Here is a 20,775-nt window from a genome sequence, read left to right as displayed (position 1 = left end):
AGAGAGTATGCTTTTCTCATACTTTGGGTCCAGCATGTATGCTGCTGCGTGTATTGGTTTCATGCAGAACTCTTGGTGCTTCTCCAGGGACTTGACCACTGCAGTCTCCTCCGCTTGCAGCAGCAGGGAGGCGGGCAGGACGGTTTGTATTTCCTCTTTGAGCTCAGCAAACAGATATTTAACATCTGACAAGATGGAAGTATCCCCTTCTATCTTGGCTTCCCCTCTAGCAGACTGTCGTACATGATGACAACCCCACCCCATCGAGTGATGCTGGGGAGCTTCAGTGTGGCGTTCCTGTTTTTTCCTTTTTGCTTAGAGAGGTAGATTGCTGAAGCTACCTGTTTGCCCTTCACATATTTCACGACTTGCTTCGCTGTCTTGTACAGTGTGTTCATTGTATTCAGTGCCATGATGTCCTCAAGGAGACGATTAAGAGCATGGGCAGCACAGCCAATTGTTGTTATGTGAGGGTAGGTCTCCTTCACGTGTGCCCAAGCAACTTTCATGTTTGCAGCATTGTCAGTCACAAGTGCACAAACCTTCTCAGGTCCAAGATCACCGATGACTGCTTTCAGCTCATCAGCAATGTAGGAGCCTGTGTGTCTGTTGTCCTTTGTGTCTGTGCTCTTATAGAATATTAATTGAGGGCTGGTGACAATGTACTTGATAATTCCTTGTCCCCGGACATTTGACCACCCATCAGAGATGATGGAAATGCAGTCTGCTTTGTCAACGGTTTGCTTGACCTTTGCTTGCACTCTGTTGAACTCTCTATCCAGCAAATGAGTAGACAAAGCATGACTGGAGGGAGGTGTGTACGCGGGGCGAAGGACATTCAGGAATCTCTTCCAATAGACATTGGCTGTGAGCATCAGAGGTGAGCCAGTTGCATACACTGCTCGAGCAAAACATTCATCAGCATTTTTCTGGCTACGTTCATCCATTGAGTCCAACAACCCTCCAATTCCAGAGTGGCCGGGAGCTGACGAGAGGGTGTCTGAATCGGAATCATTTTCACATCGGATGGAAGCAGATGAACTCTTGTCTGGGGTTGCTTGTTTGGAGCTCTGGGAAAACTTTGGGCACTTGGCTATATGCTGCTGCATCTTTGTGGCATTCTTAACATAGGTCTTTGCACAGTATTTGCAACTGTACACAGCCTTTCCTTCCAGATTGGCTGAGATGAAATGTATCCACACCTGAGATGGTGTGCGTGGCATTGTTCTGTGGAATAAAATGATATATAAACTATTTTAATATAAACATTTTACAATTGCTGCAAATGAATAGAAATAGGCTAGAGGAATAAATACGTCTCAATCGGCATGCTTGCTAAATCAAACGATAACTTATATACAGTACCAGTCAAAAGCGTTTGACTTTTTAATGTTTTTAAAAAAAAGAAGTCTCATGCTCATCATTCCAGCAAGCCTGCATTTATTTGATCAAAAATGCAGAAAAACAGTAATATTGTGAAATATTATTACAATTTAAAATAATGGCTTTCTTTTTTTAATGTACTTTAAAATATCATTTATTTCTTGTCATGCAAAGCTGAATTTTCATCAGCCAATACTCCAGTTTTCAGTGTCACGTGATCCTTCAGAAATCATTTTAATATGCTGATTTATTACCAATGTTGGAAACATTTGCGCTGTCTAATAATTTTTTGGGAACCTGCGATCCTTTTTTCAGGATTCATTGATGAATAAAAAGTTTAAAAGAACAGAATTTATTCAAAACAGAAATCATTTTCTTTACTATCACTTTTTATCAATTTAACATATCCTTGCTGATTAAAAGTATTAATTTCTTTCAAAAAATAACAACAAAAATCTGTTTCCAATATTGATAATAAAATTGTATATTAGAATGATTTCTGAAGGATCACGCGACACTGAAGACTAGAGTATTGGCTGATGCATCACAGAAATAAATGATATTTTAAAGTATATTAACCATTATTTTTAATTGTAGTAATATTTCACAATATTAGTTTTGATCAAATAAATGCAGGCTTGATGAGCATAAGAGACTTCTATCAAAAATGATAAATAGTAGTGTGTCCAAACATTTGACCAGTAACGTACTGTATTCTGTATGATAACAGAAAACTGGCTAGCAGAAAGAGCATCACAGCTTGAGCTAGCTAGCACATTATATCTAGCCTCATAAACTAGCTTACATGTAGCATACTTGATTTACTGCCTAGCTAGCTACTGTATAAACATAATTTTGTATTTGCTAGTTAAACTTTAATACCGTAGATCAAATTTATTTACCAAAGTAATATCAAAACTTACTTGAATGGATGTAGTCTTCGGGTTCAAATGCAGAACTGTGCCTTCAATAGTCTTGTGATAGGCAGAGCTTGGAAAATCGGGGGGGAATTCCCCTCTTAAGTGACTAAGAGGGCGGGGGATGGCCTTTTTTAGACAGAGTTTTTTTTATTTTATTTTATTATCTCACCTAAAGGTTTGCTCAGTCAGTCTATTTGTTTTACATTTTGGTTCACAATAGCTTACACACAGCACAAGAAAGTTTTAAACATACATTTGTGTAATATTTATGTAATTTACATGACTAATCACCAAGATGGACCTTTTTTGAAATTATTTTGTGTGCAGGATTCAAGAAATCAGTTTCTCCTATTAAAATACTTTCATATTAGAAAAACAAAAATAGTTTTTTATCGGTTCAGTCTCTGTTAGCCTTTGCCTCTGAATGCTGTTGGATATCTTTAAGGAGGAAAGAGCAGAACTCTCCTCCAGGTCGGTCAGACCACATCGAGCCAGACATAAGACCTGCAGGTGAGAAAGACCGGGTCCCAGATCCCTGAGGAAATACTGAGAATAATAAGCCTATATCTGATTTACTTCCTCTGTAGGGTTGCAGAGGGGCGGAAACTTTCCATGGGAACTTCATCTGGGGAATTTTGGAAATATTCCAAATTGGAAACTTCACAGGAATTTACGGGAATTAATTGGAAATTTGGGGAAATTTATAGAAACTGTCTCTCATACAAACATAAACAAACATTTTGTTTGATCATAAGCTGACATGCATGCAAACTAATACACATTTTTTAATACTTTTTGGAATCTGTGATGCTTTTTCTCAGGATTTATTGATGAATAAAAACTTAGAAAGAACAGCATTTATTCAAAATAGAAATATTTTCTAACAATATATAAGTCTTTACTATTACTTTTTATTAATTTAACTTCCTTGTTGAATAAAAGTATTCATTTCTTTCAAAAAAAAAATAAAAAAATACTGACCCCAAACTTTTGAATGGTAGTGTATTGTTAAAATATGATTTCTATTTTAAATAAATACTGTTCTTTTTAAACTTTTTATTCATCAAAGAATCCTGAAAAAAGTATCACGGGTAATAATAATAAAATATATATATATATATATTAAGCAGCACACCTGTTTCCAAAATTGATAATAAATCAGCATATGAGAATGATTTCTGAAGGATCCTGTGACACTGAAGACTGGAGTAATGATGCTGACAATTCAGCTTTGATCACAGAAATACATTCTAGTATTATATTTATCAGTATTTGTCATTATTTTAAATTGTAATAATACTTCACAATATTACCGTTTAGTTCTGTATTTTGATCAAATAAATGAAGGCTTGATGAGCAAAAGAGATGCAATGTTTAAAAACATTAAAAATAGTAACATGTCCAAACTTTTGACCAGTACTGTACTTCTGTATGATAACAGAAAACTGGCTAGCAGAAAGAGCATGACAGCTTGAGCTAGCTAGCACATGATACCTAGCCTCATACATTGTCAATTAAATAGTGCTAACTAGCTTAGATTTTTCATATCTGGCTATACTGTATAAATACTTTTTGGTATTTGCTAGTTAAACTTTAACACCATAGATCAAATATATTTGCCCAAGTAATATCAAAAGTTAAATGTAGTCTCTGGGCTCAAATGCATCAAGTGTGGCTTCAGAGAAAATGGAGGGGAATCCCTCTCTTAGGTGACTAGAGGGGATTGTGTGTGGGGGAGGGTCATTTTAGACAGGTTTTTTATTATTATCATCTCACCTAAATGTTTGCTCAGTCAGTGTATTTGTTTTTACATTGGTATAATTTAGTTGCACAGTAGCTTACACACAACACAGGGAAGTTTTAAACATACATTTTTGTAATATTCATGTAATTTACATGAATACTCACCAAGATGGACATGTTGATGTTTTGTGTGCAGGATTCAAGAAATGATTTGTGCATGTTAAGGAGGAATGCACTGTGCAGGTAGGGGGTGTGGCCTGCACTAAGCAGTGTGTGCATGTGATTGAGCAATGTGTAGTGTAGAATTGAAATGAAATTGCATTAAATCTGGTTGTTTTAACCAAAATTATGCTGCAATATTTTTTTCTCAACTATATCTAAGTTCCCAGTTCCTGCAATTTTGCAAATTCCCAGTTTATTCCCATTAATTCCCATATATTCCCGTTAATTCCCATGGAAAGTTTCCAGTCGTGAAAATTCCCGGAATTTTGCAACCCTCTGTCTATACTATTATATCTCAATGCATGTTTATCTTCTGTGAAATGTATGGGTTCTGTATTCTTTTATAAATTCTATTTGTTTGGTTTTTGAGGATGAGGCCTTAAGCTGTTGGCACCTGCCTACTTTGGCTTTTATTTGTACATTTTACATTTATGGTGTTTTTTAATGGTGTTCATGTTGTTTAATCTTGATATCAAAAAGCCTGTTTCCACCGCAGGAACTTTCACCAGGAACTAGAGACTTTGGGCCGGTATTCGGTGTGTTTCCACCGCAGGAAGCAGTATCTAAATAAAGTTCCTGGTAAAAATTTGCCTCTCAGAAAGTCCCTGCTCACGAGGTAGTACTTTTTCAAAGGTCAGGAACTTTCGGGGGCGGGACTTGGGCGCTGAGCATGCTGATTGGTTGAGTTCACAGCATTGCATTTCATTCACCATTTATAAACATAATTTTCAAAATACTGTTATTATGTCATGAAATGTAGTTTTAAGAATATTTCAGGAGAGAATGTAGTTGTTTAAAACTCAAATCTGCGGTTTATTTATAAAGACAGCGCCTATATGAAAGTTTCGGAGATGTGAGCTCCAGGCGATCAGCGGGCGCTCAGTGCTCGTGTTTCCCGACGAGAGCAGCCTCAACTCGGCTAGTCCTTCTGACATTTGCTGCTAGCTCTGATGTCTCTGTACTGGTTAAACATGAGATATAATTCATTTTAGGTAAATCTAACAGGTAATCTTTGGTCTTTATTCTATTAATATGCTAAAATGAAAATGAAAAGAGGCAATGCTGTTTTTTCCGGGGCTATTAATAGCCTATGTTTAAATGAAACGAAAAGAGGCAGTGGTGTTTGATATCATATTTCGTCTTATTGCAAATACAGAGTAGCCAAAGCGAGCTGACTGATGTTATCAAGTACGGACTTGCGTCGTCCCGTCCGCGGGAGTTCACAATCCCGAGTCGAACTTGCGATGTCCGAACTACCGACGACGCCAATTTGCGAAATTACCGGAAATTAGGTAATTTAGACAAACAACAAGTTGCGCACAGTCCTACGTCACCAGACTATTTGCCTAATCTTCACATTACTTTAGGCCATACCTGTCAACCCTCCCGTTTTTCCTGGGATTCTCCCGTATTTTAACATTCTATGCCGCTATCATCCCGTTTAAATATTTTCACGTATTTCTCCCGTATTTTTAAACTTTTTATTTAAAAAAAAATCCCACTGGGCGTATTTTATATGTTTGCTACATTCGCTTCCGGTAAAATTCCCGTAATTTGTATGGTCCAAACCTCATTGAATAATAACGTCAACAAATTGCAAGGTTGTCCAGTTGCCAGATCTTGTATGAAACGCATCTTTCTCACACGACGCAAACAAATTCGACGCAAACAAATTTCAACCCATTTGTCCCCTCAACTTGGCAACCTACAGCCCAGTGATGCCATTGATATCTGCGCAGGTAGTACCGCGGGAAGAAAACAATGCTCAGTGTAGAAATGGGAGGAGAAGACTCAGGTGGTGCTCCAGTGAAAAAAAACTAAATATACATGTAAATATTTACATGTATAATGAGATATAGCTTGCACTTCAAAAGGCTATTTAATTGATTAAATATGAGCACTGCAAGTTTCAAAGTCAGGTGCTGCGCGGCTCTGTTTACTGCGGTTACCGGGGAAACGGCTATATTCCTGGCGAAAAGCGCCACCTGCTGGCAGAGAATGAATTTGCATTTTTCAATAAGCTCTTCTGCTCTCTGTTTAGACCAAAGCCAAAAACGACCCTTATTTTTACGCAGAAAACACGCAGTTGTAAATGTGAACTGCTGGATCGACAAGAAGATAATGAATGATAAAGCTCTAAAGATATAGCCTACACTAACATATATTTATGTTACTAAATGAACAGAATTGTTTGATATTAATTGTTTAAATTAATATAAAAATAAAATGAAATAAAATAAAATTATATAATATAAAATTGTTACTTTTGACTCCGCCCCCCCCTGGCCGAAGTTGTAACTGTAAACTGTAAAGTTACGAAGCTACGGGTTAGTTCACCCAAAAATGAAAATTCTGTCATTAATTACTCACCCTTGTGTTGTTCGAAACCCATAAGACCTTCGTTTATCTTCGGAACACATTTTAGGATATTTTTGATGAAATATGAGGGCTCTCTGACACTCCCATAGACAGCAAGGTAACTACCACATTCAAGGTCCAGAAAAGTACCAAGATGATCGACAAAGTAGTAGCTACGAGAATACTTTTTTGCGCAAAGAAAACAAAAATAACGACTTTATTCCACATTTTCGTCTCTACTGCGTCACTTGTGGATGCACGTTCACGACAGTATCATGATGCGATCATGTGGCGGCACTGACCCAGATCCGGTGTAATGACGTAGTAGAGACGAAAATGTGGAATAAAGTCATTATTTTTGTTTTCTTTGTGCAAAAAAGTATTCTTGTAGCTTTGTAACTTTACAGTTGAAGCACTGATGTCACACGGACTACTTTGTCCATCATCTTGGTACTTTTCTGGACCTTGAACGTGGTAGTTACCTTGCTGTCTATGGGAGGGTCAGAGAGCCCTCAGACTTCATCAAAAATATCTTAAATTGTGTTCCGAAGATGAACGAAGGTCTTACGGGTTTAGAACGACACGAGGGTGAGTAATTAATGACAGAATTTTCATTTTTGGGTGAACTAACCATTTAATACCAGTTTGTGAGGTGAGAGACTCTGATCGAGTTTAATAAACCAGATCCACTGAACTCAGTCACGATGGACAGAGCTGTGCCTGGTCTCTTCTTTATCGATGTTTCACTCGACATCTCTAACCTTTATTGCATCTGCCCTGAAGAAATGTTAACCGTTTTAAAGAAAACGGCAAATTCAAGTAAACTGTTAAAATAGCATACAATATATTAGCATTGTATTTCATACAGTTTAACTATGTTCTTACCTTTTGAGCCTAATTAACGTGATATTCAGTGTAGCATTTATCTTCTGCCTAACTGGACAGCTAGAGGATAAGTTTGCTTAGCAACGGGATCTACTTCCTGGATACGGGATCTACTTCCTGTATACGGGCAAACGTGGGATTTGTAGTTCATTAAGAAACGTGACAAAATGATAAAAATGTCTGTAGTAGATGAATGTTACATTCACACTGAAGTTATTTATTGACTCAATAATAGACCAAATGTTTGCGTTATTACGATGCTTTACAGTTTAGTGTTCTTATTGTGTGTTCAGTTGTTGTGGCACCCTGGGGAAACACAATAACAGTCTTTGCCTATAGCCTTTCCCTTAAAATTACACTAAAAATATGTCATTTTAAAACATATTTTACTCACTAAAAATTACAAAGACTGGCCAAAATATACACAAAGGGTTAAAATGTCTAAATACATGAATTAAAAATATATGTTTGAAAAACAAATATGAATTTACCAGTAATTATACAACTACAATTACAGTAATATAATTATAAATCACAATTATAGTAGTACTAACAATAGTTATAAATTTAACAAATATGAATGGACAGCTATTCGATGTAGTTTTTTTTAATCGCCTTTTTTCCAGAAGGCATAGGAACTCATAAACAGTTTTAAATTAATACAAAAACTCTACGATTGTGGCCCAGTTTAGTCATAAACTTCAGCATTAAGTAGTTGAATTACACTGTAAATAAAGAAACAAGAAGTGCCACTTGTTCATAAACTTTTGCATAATCACGCTCGAAAAATAATTTGATACAGCACGTTTGAACGGCTGTGCAAAGCGGTGCAAAGCAGAAGATACGTATTCTGGCGGGTGTGGATTGTACTAATCCGATTGGTTGTTGTGTTTTTGGAGGCGGGACCAAGCCTTGTGATTGGCTGTGTTCTCGGTCGATCAGCCTCCCAGGCGCTAAACGAGCCACTTTTCTGGAATCGGCGAAAGATACCGTTTAGCGTCACCAGGATCTACTTAATATTCATGAGCTGAGCCGTTGCTGCATTGGGATTGGTGACTGGGCCGAGGGGCGGGGCTGTGTGTCGTGTGGGGCAGGGCGTAGGCTGTGCTGCACACACACACATTTCACACACACAAATACACACTACAGCGGAGCACATTGTTCACACTGGACTGTCTGCTACATCTAATGCAACCCAGGAAAAGCTGAAGTAAAAGACATCTGGAGAGTGACTGTATCCGGGGAATCAGAGGTGAAGTGACAATTTTTTGTGTGTTATTTTAAGCATAAATCGTTAGATTGCAGTGTAATATTGTAAGGTGACCAAGTGGACCGACTCATAGTGGCAAGTATTGTTTACCTAAAACACATATTTGTATTAATTTACACACACAGTTATCGTTAGTTGATATTTGTGGCGATTATTGGTGCGTTTTTATAATTGCATGGAGAATGTTTACATATGTGTGGACGATCAGTCATCGATGGATTCCAGTACAATTCTGTACTTTTAATAATCAGCGTTTTATTTTAAATTATTTGATGAAAATAGAAATACAAAATCATATAGTATTTATTTAATTAGATTATTTTTTATCCACCCGTCACAATGAAACCCGTTCAAGCATCTAAACAGTGAATCAGATCGGTTTACACTGAGTCAGACTCTAGTAATCGATCAGACTGACCGTTGCTTCTTTTCCCGCCAGCTTGCCGTTACCGGAAAAGATTTCACGTCTAACACTGAATGTAAACATGTTGTCTGTTGTCTAATTTGTTAAGTTTTAGCGGCATCCATGTGACAGTTACGAGCCTCTCTGTATAAACTCGGGTGACGCCCCATAGTACCGGACGAACAATTGCAAATTCCTACTATGACAAAGAGGAGCTCATGAATATTAAGTAGTCCATCCCGAGTTTGCTCCAATGGCGACGGACCGTTTGCCGCTGACGTCTCTTGGTAGCGCGCCAATAGCAAAGGCTCCGCTTATGAATATTAAGATGCCTCGGCATAGTAGGATTAGTAATTTCTGGACGATGAAGAGCAGTGCGGAAGTTTAATAATCTGTTTCAACGCAGATCAATCAAGTTAAGGTCGCTTAAGTACAAAAGTTTGATATTTTATTGCACCTGTAGTAGATTTGTATACTGTACAGCGAGTTTTGTGGATTTGAATACAAAATGAAAGTATGTTCTTCTGAAGCCATATGGACTGTTTACTGTTATTTAAGATGATGTGAGTAGGTAGGAAATATTATGCAATTGAATTTTTACCAATAGTCGATTAATCTGTATTTACAGGCTCTTTTCACCGTGAAGAGTGAACTAAATTGACATTATTTAACTGTATGCTTAATATGTCTGTGACTGTGAATCTTAAATATGAACCAGAACCTGCTGAAAAACAGGTTTAAGATGCTTTCTGGTCTTAAAGGGTTAGTTCACCCAAAAATGAAAATTAGGCTGCGTTGTACTCACCCCCGAGGCATCCTGGGTGTATATGACTTTCTTCATTCAGACGAATCCAGTCGGAGTTATATTAAAAATTGCCGCTGAGTGCCATTAAACAGCTTGAAAGATCAAAGACAATTTTTAATATAACTCCGACTGGATTCGTCTGAATGAAGAAAGTCATATACACCCAGGATGCCTCGGGGGTGAGTAAAACGCAGCCTAATTTTCATTTTTGGGTGAACTAACCCTTTAACTGTTCTTAGTCAGGTCTGTTGGCTGGTTTTATAGGGGTTTTAGGCTGGTTTGGTTGAGAAATCAGCTAGCCTAGCTAAAGACCTGCCAGGTTAAACCAGTTAAGACCATCTTAAACCAGACCAGTGTTGGATATTGTTATCTAAAACTAAAACTGTTTTTTTTTATTTTTTTTTATCTGAAATAAAATATAAATGTTAGATGGGAAAACTAACAAAAAACAGTGCTGGTTATTTTGGGGGATGATTTCAGTCGCTCGCTCAGCCTGGATCTGTTATGGTTCCTCAGTGTTCGATTCCGTCATCTCCCATGTGAGATTGCTTCTACTGTCTGAACCGGACTGGAAATCACTTAGGCCTGCTTCTGTTGTAGGGTTGCGGCTCAGGGAAAATTGATACTTCGTATTCTGTTGAGACCATTTATTTGTGCCCTAACATAATGTCTAGCAACATGTTATTTTAAATTACCCTAACTGTCAGATCACAATGATTAGGCAAATCATTTTAATTTCCAATCCTAGGTATTGGATGTATGTCGTGTCGGTAAAACGCAGAGCTGATAGTGTCAGTAAGTTTATCCTGAGCATCCAGAGGGACTATAGGGTTTCATATTGGCCGCTCATGGTGACAGGGTGTATGTATGCGGCTCTAAAGTCTTGGCAGATCCCAGAGCCGATGTCTAGTTCTTGCTTTCAGCCCTGCCTGTAGTTTTTCAATGATAAATCACATCGCTTACTGACGAGAGGAATGCTATTGCTTTCCTAAGCAATCACACTTACCATATTCACCTGACAGATGATAAAACGGGTGAAAACTTCTCCATTAAAGGAGGAACCGAGTCATAACTAGAGACCTAGGGATGATTCAAAATGAGATATTTACAGAAACACCGAATTAGAAATTAATTTAGGCGAAAACCAAGAATAAAGTTTGGTACTAAATTTGGGTGATTGAACCGCTGTGCCTGTGAATCTTTATAAATCTGAACCAAAACCTGCTGAAATGCAGGTTTAAGCAGGTCTAAGCCGCTTTCTGGTCTCACTGTTTGCTGGTTTTTGGCTGGTGGGGTTGGGATAGGGCTGGCTGATATGGCCAAAAAAAATATCACGATAATTGTTTTCATACCAGTCGATATCGATAATTATCACGATAAATGTCAAATCTTTATTTCTTTCAAGTTTAAAGACAGATTTTTGCTCCAAAGTGAAAGTTGTAGAAACCAGACCATTCATTTTCCTTAACAAAAGAAATATCTAAATAGAAAAATTAATTTCTTAGTTTCTGCATGTTCTAATGAGTGATATCGTTTCAAATCAAGAGATAGGTTTGGGTTGCCTGATAATATTAATAATAATATCACTTTTTTGTCTCTTAGAAATGCACATTTGACAGTAGCTTGAGTTAGGATGCAGAGGTAAATATTTGTTGATTATCAAAATCAGTAACATCTGTAAAAATTGTAGCAACCTCAGTTTTATACGGTTAAATTTATTCTGACCAAGTTTGTTTTAAGTTTTTTTATTAAGCATTGGTCTCCCATAGTAGCATACATTTAAATCATGATAAACACAGTTAAAACCACACATATAGCACCTCAATACCATGTTAAAAATATAACTATATGGTTTTTAAGTAGCCTATTTGTATGGAAAACAGTAGTCTAAAAATATACAGAATAAATGCACACATGCTATAGCTTAATCACAAATACATACTATAATTATATACCATTACTCCTGTAATAAAATTCAACGTGGATATCCCACATTTCTGCCACAATACCATGGTGCAGTGAGTGTAACTACAGTAAATCCATGTTAAATGATAGCGACGTGTAGATTGAAAAGCCTTCTGACTGTCTTGTTGCACACAGTGTTTCTCCTGTTTGGCTTTAAACTAGTTTAAATCACAGAGTCATTTGTGTTCATCGCTGAATTCAAGCACTTCACGCTGGATCTCACAGCGCTGTTTAATGCTCGCATGACCGAGTAAACACATCTGCTCTGAGCTCGCAACAGTTTAAACTTTGATCCGAGCGGATAAACAGTCCATGTGGCGCGATTCAAATGAGTCGCGCTGTTTCATTCTGCTTTTGGCGCATAAACATTATATCGAACATTTATCGAACTCTTCATAGTGTTTTATCGAGGAAAACTATATCGTGATAATTATCGTTATCGAATTATCGCCCAGCCCTAGGTTGGGAGATCAGCTAGACTAGCCAAAGACCTGCCAGGTTAAACCAGTTAAGTCCATCAGTAAAAGCCAGTGTTGAAAATTATTTACTGAAACCTAGTGTTGTCAAAAGACCCGGTATTTCGGTACCAAGTCGTAATCTTATCTAAATTTATTATAAAAGCTGAGGTTTGTTATTTCCTGAAAAGTTATATTTTAGCTGGTGTCAATGATCTAATGTTGCATTTGGTCAGACTCAGCCCATTGCTTTACTGAAGTATATTATATTTTCCTTTTACAGCTGCACACTGAGGAAGATCCTGAAACACGCCAGCAAACCCTAAAACAGACAACAGTTTACAGATGCTTTCAGTGGCAGCAGAACTATGACTAAACTTTTGGGTGAAACTTGTTTACTTTTTTCATACTTTTATTACTTGTGGAAAAACTTGAAACACTTTTAAATAAGTATAAAGAATGGCATTGGTTTTGTACATTTAATTTTTGTTTAACGTTATTAATAAAAATGTTGTTCAATTAGCATATTTTTGTGTTTTGCTTTGGTACCGAAATTGGTACCGAGAACCGTGGATTTTCACTGGTATCGGTACCGAATACTGAAATTTTGGTACCGTGACAACACTACTAAAACCATTACAAATCATTTTCAGTAACTGAAATAAAGCTGAAATTAAATCAAATAAATTAGGGACGTAGGAATACACAATACTGATCTCATGATGTGATACTCCAAAATAGTTCAAATGGCATGTTTTTTAATTATTGCTTTTAACACAAATTATAAACCGTTAAGTATTGTTCATTAAAATTAGTGGTGCAACAGATCACAAAACTTACGGTTCGAATCATACTATGTATTTTGAGTCACGGATCAGCAAAAAAAGAAAGAAAGAAATTCATTTATTACTAAAAGCGTGCTTTATGTACTTTTATACCCCAAAAGAAATTACTAACTAATAAAGTCAGTAATAAAGAACAATTACACAAATTACAAGCATAGATGAATACAACTTAAAGTTACAAATAAAGTCAGTAACAGTAGTATTCAGGTGCAGAATTGTAATAATTAAGTGTAAAACAACACAATAATGCTCACTGCATAAATTAAATACAGGTTAATCTTTGTTAAAGCTGTGATGTTTGATTAGCAGACAGAAGCAGGTGTTTATAGGCTGCTGCCTCTTTAAGACCAAATGCACGGACCTAATATTGACACGCATCCGGTTTCTTTTCACAGCTGTTTACATTAATGTGTAAAATATCAAGACAAAACGCGTGCAAATTATAAACTTTCACTCTTTGACTTAACAGCTAATCCGCGAATCACATGCGTGCCGAACCGTGGGGACTGGTCCGTACGGATCACAGATCATCTACGATCCGTTGCACCCCTAATTAAAATATATATAAATAAATTTGTTATTACATCGGGGGTGAACTTGGGAATATTGATAATTTGCTTAGCTAAAAATACAGAAACCGTGACTACATAAATTTAAAAAGTTTTAAATATTGTGCTTTATTAAATAATATTTTACATGTATTAATATTAATTAATAAACATGGAAGCTCAAATGTGTGACCTTCAGGATTTAGCATAGTTGATGTGCCAAATCTGATACCAAATTAAATCTGCCTAAGCTTGCTTTTTGGGTGAACTATACATGATATTGTCACAAAATTAGAAATTTGGCAAATAACTGAAAAAGTTGAGGAAATTAACAGAAACCGGAGTTAAAGTTATAATTTATGCGAAAAACTGAAAAGTTTTGTTAATTAAATTTGGGTAATTGAACTCGGTGTGCTGTTCAGGGTTCATGTTTACAGGTGATAAAGTTCACAGAAAAGTTATTGGGCAACGGGCCGCATCTCAGTATTTCAGATGAATAAATCTGTCATATTGCTACTCTAGCATCATTTTTGGAAACGGTGAAGTGTGTTTACGCTGCTGACATGTTTACCTGCTAGTTTATCCACGTTGTGTGCTTGAAAGAGACGCTGACTGAGTCTAAACGCTTTGTTTGAGATTCAGTTTTGGTCAGTGAATTCAACCTCTAAAAAATATTAATTCCAAAATCATTATGTCTGTTCTGTTATCAACTGACTGATATTTAAGGTTTTCTTAAGATTTCAATCTCCTCCTAGAGTTTTCAATCTACAACCACCAAACTCATGTCAGAACTTCAGACTGGCCTGACTCGTGTTGCTATATCTTTATGAAATGACTGGACCAAAGTTTTTCGTTAAATGGCCGATCAAAACTTTAAAAAATCTTTTTTAACAACATGATAAAATATGTTAGCAAAATGCTAGCAGTAGGGCTGTCAAAATGACTGAAAAACTAAATTCGAATTTTCTACTTAAATATTATCAAAATTCGAATTATATTCGAATTTAAAAGGCATAATTTCAATTGGGGAAAAAAAGCTTTTGGCTTCTCTTCTGAGGCCACAAGAGGGTGCATCGAGCAAAATATTATGCACGTTTCTTCAAAGCGTAATAAAATAACACGACTATCTTTGGAAAAAAAAGTGCATAATGTTTAAAATAATGTTTATAAACCATATATAATTAATAAAGTTGCTTAAACAATTAGAACAAAAAAAACAGCCCCATGCATGTATGTATAGTTTAATACAAAGGACCGAAAACCAATCACAAAGAGTAGGTTACTTTCGTCATTTAAAAACATGAGATATAGTGGGATCAGGAAAAACCGCCATAAAGTCTTGAGACGTGTTTTTTAAAAGTTGAACTTACATTAATTTTACACGGCTTTCTAAACATGCCGCTCTCTTGTGCGAGACGTGAGTGCAACACTGATAGATGTCCCTCCAGAAAATGTGATAAATATGCGTTCTGTGTGAACGGCTTGGTTTCAGTTTTGATGTAAACCACATCTTCTCCACACGGATGCTCTCGTTTTCCACAATATATTGAATGAACAACGTAGCAGCGCCGCATCTAGTGGGTTCAACTGGATAGTCTAACAAAAGCATTAAAATGCAATGGCACTTACATCGTCGTCGCATTTCATGCGCCACTGATAAGGCTGCCTGACGGCTGACGCAGACCTAAAATACGAATGCAACGTTTTGCATTCGAATGTGGATTTTTTTTTTAATTCAACGAATATTCGAAATTTGAATGTTTTTTTGACAGCCCTAGCTAGCAGTGCATTAAATCTTGTTAGCAATGTGTTAAATTATGTTGGCAACATGTTAAAACACTAGCAATGGATTAAAATATATTAGCAAAGTGTTATGGTAGCAGAATGCCAATTTCGGTTAGCAGTGTGCTAAAACATGTCGGCAGAATGTTTAATCTTGTTAGCAACTTGCTTAAACATTTTAGCAGTGTGCTAGAACATGTTAATAACATTTTATTGACTTTGCATGAAATCTTTTAACTTCAAGATTTTCAAAGTTATTTCCAACTTTCAAACAAGGCTTTGTCAAGCCAACATCAAAGTTTGTTTACAAAGTTAGTTTACTCAACTAGTTGTGTTTGCTGTTTCGGCTGAATATTTTCGGTTGCCGAAATTTCATTGCATCACTATTTTAGTCTTAGGTTAGAAAGTAACACCCTAGAAACCTCATACCAAAAACACCTTAGCAACACCCAGGAAACACACTTAAGATATTTTTTCGCTTCAGGACACCGAAGTGTTGTCTGAGGTTTAGACGGTTTATTCCCAAACAGCTCAGGGCTACAGGGGCTCATTAGGACCCTTTTGAATCCCCAAGGCACTTTGGCGCTAATTATGAGTCTTAGAGACAGTCTGTCTCTACTGGTCCAGTGTTCATCCCAAACAACATGTCACACTGACAGAAGGTCCTAATCAAACTCTCATTGCCCAGTGTGTGTGTGTGTGTGTGTGTGTGTGTTACTCATTCATCCTCACCTTGCTGTGCCCTAGTGTAGTTGGAGGGCTTATTCAAATGATGTCCTATATTTGGGCAAACTTTGTTCATCCATGTTAAAAAGAAACTGAAATTGGCACTGTCTGTCACTCACCTCAGGTTTTACAAAACTACAAACATCAGAAACGCATAACACACTTCCCTGAGAATGACTAATGGACTTTCAGATTCTAGTGACTTCCTGATATCAACAGGCTTTTTAACCACAAATTATGACATATTGACTTTCTTAACAAATGACCTGCATCTTACTGTGCGCAATTTATCAGTGCATGGAATTTTAATCAGAATATTATTTTTCGTAATCTTTCTTCGAAATGTAATCAAATGTAATGTAAATGTAATAATGAAACAACATTTCTTGTGATATAACCAAAAGCACGAGGGTGTGGCAAAAATATTAACCAATGATATCACAATGCAGTCAAATCCTGATTTTAGTTTCATTGAGACGTTTTTGTTAATATTTTAATGTGTTTTTCTTTTAAGATTTTCTGCTTTCGTATTAATTTTAAAGTTTTGGTAAATTTGTTCTGTGTTTTGGCATTTTCATAGTTTTTGTTGTCTTTTAATATGTCTATATAGTTTATTTATTTATTTATTTTGAAAAATGGAAAAACGTTGCCTTGGAAATTAGCTGAAATAAAATACGTTTTTTTTATTTCAAGTTGTTGTTGTTTTTCAATTGTTTTTATGGTTTTAGTTTTAGCTTAACTATAATAACCCTGGTCTCACCCAACATTATTTAAAGTTGAATATTCTGTTTCACAAATATGTCTCATTTATGAAAGGTGAATTTGTTGCAAATGCTTTTTCACATATTAGTAAAAAATTACTATGTTACTATTTCTTTTTTTGTACAATTTTCTTTTTTTTAGTCTTTATTCTGTCATCATTTACTCACCCTCATGTTGTTCCAAAGCCAATATAGGTTCTTTTTCAGAAGAAGATATTTTAAAGAACGTCGACTTATATTGTACGGACAAAAAACAGTTGTGTTCTTGCTTAATGTAATTTATGCTTAATTTTTTTTATATGATTTTTAAGAAAAGTTTACATTTAACACCAATAACACTAGAAATGTCATATGGTATAACCATCAAATATAGAATAATTCATAGAATTACTTAAATAAACTTTATTTTTTATTTTTTAACAAACATTTTCAAAAAGAGAGCAAAAAAACCTTGTCGGCATCCTTTATTTCGGTTAGGGTCAGCCATAGTTGGCGCTCCAGCACCACCAGACTGGCCATGGAGCGCCCAATAGCCTGAGCTGTAGCTTTAGTGGCGCTCAAAGCCAGGTCTGTCGCGCTCCTCAGCTCCCTGAGTGTCGCGGGGTCCGGGCCTGACTCGTCCGTGCTGGCAAGGAGCTTGACCTGGAAGACCTGGAGCACGGCCATTGAGTGGAGCGCCGAGGCCGCTTGCCCTGCCGATGAGTAAGCGCGACCAGCGAGGTCTGACGTCATCCTACATGGCTTGGACGGATGGACAGCCTTGGCCTTCCAGCCGATCGCAGTGGGCTGGCAGAGATGCATGGCCACTGCCTCGTCAAGCGGAGGCAGCTTTTCATACCCCTTGTCTTTAGCACCGTCGACCGAGGTGAGGCCGGATGAAGCAGAAGTACGGAGGTGGGCAAAGTATGGGGCGCGCCACGATCTGGTGAGCTCGTCGTGGACCTCCAGAAAAAAAGGAGAGGATCGCTGACGAGGGGTTTGACGGCGCCCCGGCAGGAACCACTTGTCCTGACGGCTCGGGAGGGTTCTTCTGGTGGAGACCTCTCCAAACCCAGCTCCACGACGGCTTTCGAGAGGACACGGAATAATTCGGCATCCGTCCCGGTGCTTAACATCGCGGGTACGCGGGACCTGATCACATCCGAGCGCTGAGATCCTCTGCCCCGCTGTTTTTTCCTCATAGATTCCTGGGAGGAAGAAAACGGGAGGGCGTGAGGGGCGGAGCTGCTTTCAGAAAAGAAAGCTATCTGCGAGCGCAGAGAGGCGAGACTCATGCTCTCACAGTGGGAGCAATTTGTCTCGGTGAGCGCGGATTCCGCGTGGGATTTCCCCAGGCAGGAAACGCACTCACGATGGCCATCATCGGCGTGCAAGGAGCCCTGCACGTACCGCAGTAACGGCGCGGCATTTGAAACAACGCCGTGAAATTTGCTCTTAGAAATTTGCTCTTAGTGTCTAGCCGGATGATGGTAGGGGAACCAGATCACTGCTGCACGTCGCTGAAGGCGGCGAATCAGCTGAGCAGAGTCATTCCACTGCGAGGCATGTCAACGGCGAGCAGGCTCTTCAGTCAGTGAAGAATGTCATCGTCGCTGAAGGAGAAGAAATCTGAATCCTATGGCGAAGCGGCTGCTTATATAGCCAGATGACTCCGGCCATTCTGGCAGGCTTTGGCGGGCTTCGCGGCCATAGGTTTGTGCAACACCGCTGCTGAGTCATTGGTTCATTTTTAAAACGTACTGCACGAACCAATGGCCGTGCAGTTTCACTGCGTGATTGAAAAAGGCTTCAGTTCTTCAGGCATAAAGTAAAAAATGTCAGTGTGGTACAACTATCCTAATATAATAATGATGAAAAAAGCCTCATTAAAATAATAATTTTTTTTTATTATGGTAGTTTGGCATATTTTTTATTCATATTTCTTAGAAAAACAAAGCAAAAAAACTACATTGCGTTAAAAAAAAAAAATTGTCTGTCGTGTTTCAGAATGCAGTGATGCACAAAACCGAGATTGTGCCGCTAGAAGCATCTGGGTTCATGTGCTTGCATTTTTCAAGCCTATAGTGAACTTTGCTATTGTCTGTCTAAGTTATCAAAGTATGATTTTCTCAAGGTGGATGATAACACGGGCAAAAATCCCATCGATTTTCATTGAAGTCCATATCTAGGGACCAGAATATTAGAGACTTGAGGGTGGGCTAAGTTTGATTTGTAAGCCTTTCAGTGTAAAAATGTAAATTATGTAGTTATTATTCATAAGTCTTTATTTCTTCTACTGCATTTACCCCAATGTTTTGTTTGGATTTAAATGATTTGAGGCAGTCGTACACATACGAGTGTCTATTGTGTATGAACTCCCTGCCCTTTGCCTTTAATAGCTCAATCGTGTGCGTGAGAGCGTGTGTCGGGAGTGTGTGTGGAGTTACTCATTAATCGTCCAGCACTCACAGATACATTGTGCTGGACTCTCATAAGTTTCAGTCTCCATAGTACCGAGAAACTTTGTGTTTTCATTAATCATTAACGCTGCAGAGTGCAGACACACCTCTGCTGATCTTGAGCTATGCTTAAAGCCCAGTTGACGACAAATAGATATCTAATAATAAAACCCCACACCCTGGGACTAATATAGTCTGTCTGGTGATGTGCTGTCATGGATGTTCACCACTGTTGTGTCTTAAAGTGAACTCTGTAGTGAGTTATGTGGTATGCAGCAGGGTCAATGACAAATAAGTGTGTCTGCAATAAAGAAAATGCAACATTTTTGAAAAAAAAGACTCAATACTATTCATGTAAGAATATACTATATTCATGTTAAGTATTATGATTTTTTAAAATGTCATACCAATTTCAAGAAAAGTTTAAATTTAGCACTAATAACACCAAAAATGTCATATGGTGTGACCATCAAATATAAAAAAATTCATACACATAATGACTTTAATAAACTTTTTATGTTTTTTTTAATTTCTAAATTAAAATTAATTTTAATATTATTTGGGGGCATAACGTTAAAAATCAGGGTGGTGCGACTGTCCTAATATAATAATGAAGAAAAAAGCCTCATTAAAAGAATGAATTTCTTGAAAATTATGCTAGTTTGCCATTTTTTGTAATTAATATTTCTTAGGGAAAAAAATGCTTCATTGTTTGTTATTAATATTCTTTCACTAAATGAAAGTCATGTGGTACGACCAACATGAGGGGGGGGGAATTTAAATGGGTGTCATGGTAGGATAATGTAAGTTTCAATTCAAATGGATAAAAGTTCAAATGGTCAGAAATTTTAAAACGAATGAAGATTAGTTCGCATTGTAAAATGTCATATGGTGTGACTCCAAAATATTGATTTATTATCTATATTTGTTTAAAAAAAAACACACATTGAAAAACCGATTTGACTGTTGTTTTAGTTAAAATGCCACAATCCTCATTTAAGAAGCATGAGGATATTTATGAATTAATTTCATGATATTTGCAAATATATCTTGAAAAATAAATGTAAAACATTTTTAAAGGGGTCATATGATGCTGCTAAAAATAACATTATTTTGTGTATTTGGTGTAATGAAATGTGTTTATGCGGTTTAAGGTTCAAAAAACACATTATTTTCCACATAATGTACATTATTGTCTCTCCTCTATGCCCCGCCTTTCTGAAACGCGTCGATTTTTACAAAGCTCATCGGTCTGAAAAGCGAGGT

At 37.1% G+C, this 20,775-nt stretch overlaps 2 protein-coding genes across 2 annotated transcripts in view; one reads left to right on the top strand and one right to left on the bottom strand.

The window, feature by feature from the left end:
• Positions 1-209: 209 nt before the first annotated feature.
• LOC107675252 (uncharacterized) lies at positions 210-2,386 on the bottom strand. The gene is made up of 2 exons (XM_016469529.1): positions 2,307-2,386; positions 210-1,227 (listed from the first exon to the last, which is right to left on the bottom strand). Exon 2 carries the CDS (start codon positions 1,221-1,223, stop codon positions 210-212), a length of 1,014 nt encoding a protein of 337 aa, XP_016325015.1. The 5' UTR covers positions 1,224-1,227; positions 2,307-2,386.
• A 6,233-nt stretch (positions 2,387-8,619) lies between these two features.
• The window catches only part of LOC107675296 (GTPase HRas), a 24,933-nt gene continuing 12,777 nt past the window's right edge, over positions 8,620-20,775 (top strand). The window contains exon 1 of the mRNA XM_016469596.1: positions 8,620-8,763. The gene's annotated coding sequence lies outside the window, so the exon portion shown is untranslated. The remainder of the gene's footprint in view (positions 8,764-20,775) is intronic.

Source organism: Sinocyclocheilus anshuiensis, unplaced genomic scaffold (genome assembly GCF_001515605.1).
Source record: "Sinocyclocheilus anshuiensis isolate Anshui unplaced genomic scaffold, SAMN03320099.WGS_v1.1 scaffold532, whole genome shotgun sequence".
Lineage (NCBI taxonomy): Eukaryota > Metazoa > Chordata > Actinopteri > Cypriniformes > Cyprinidae > Sinocyclocheilus > Sinocyclocheilus anshuiensis.
Note: the sequence above shows the minus strand (reverse complement) of the source record. Positions and strands in the feature narration are given on the sequence as shown.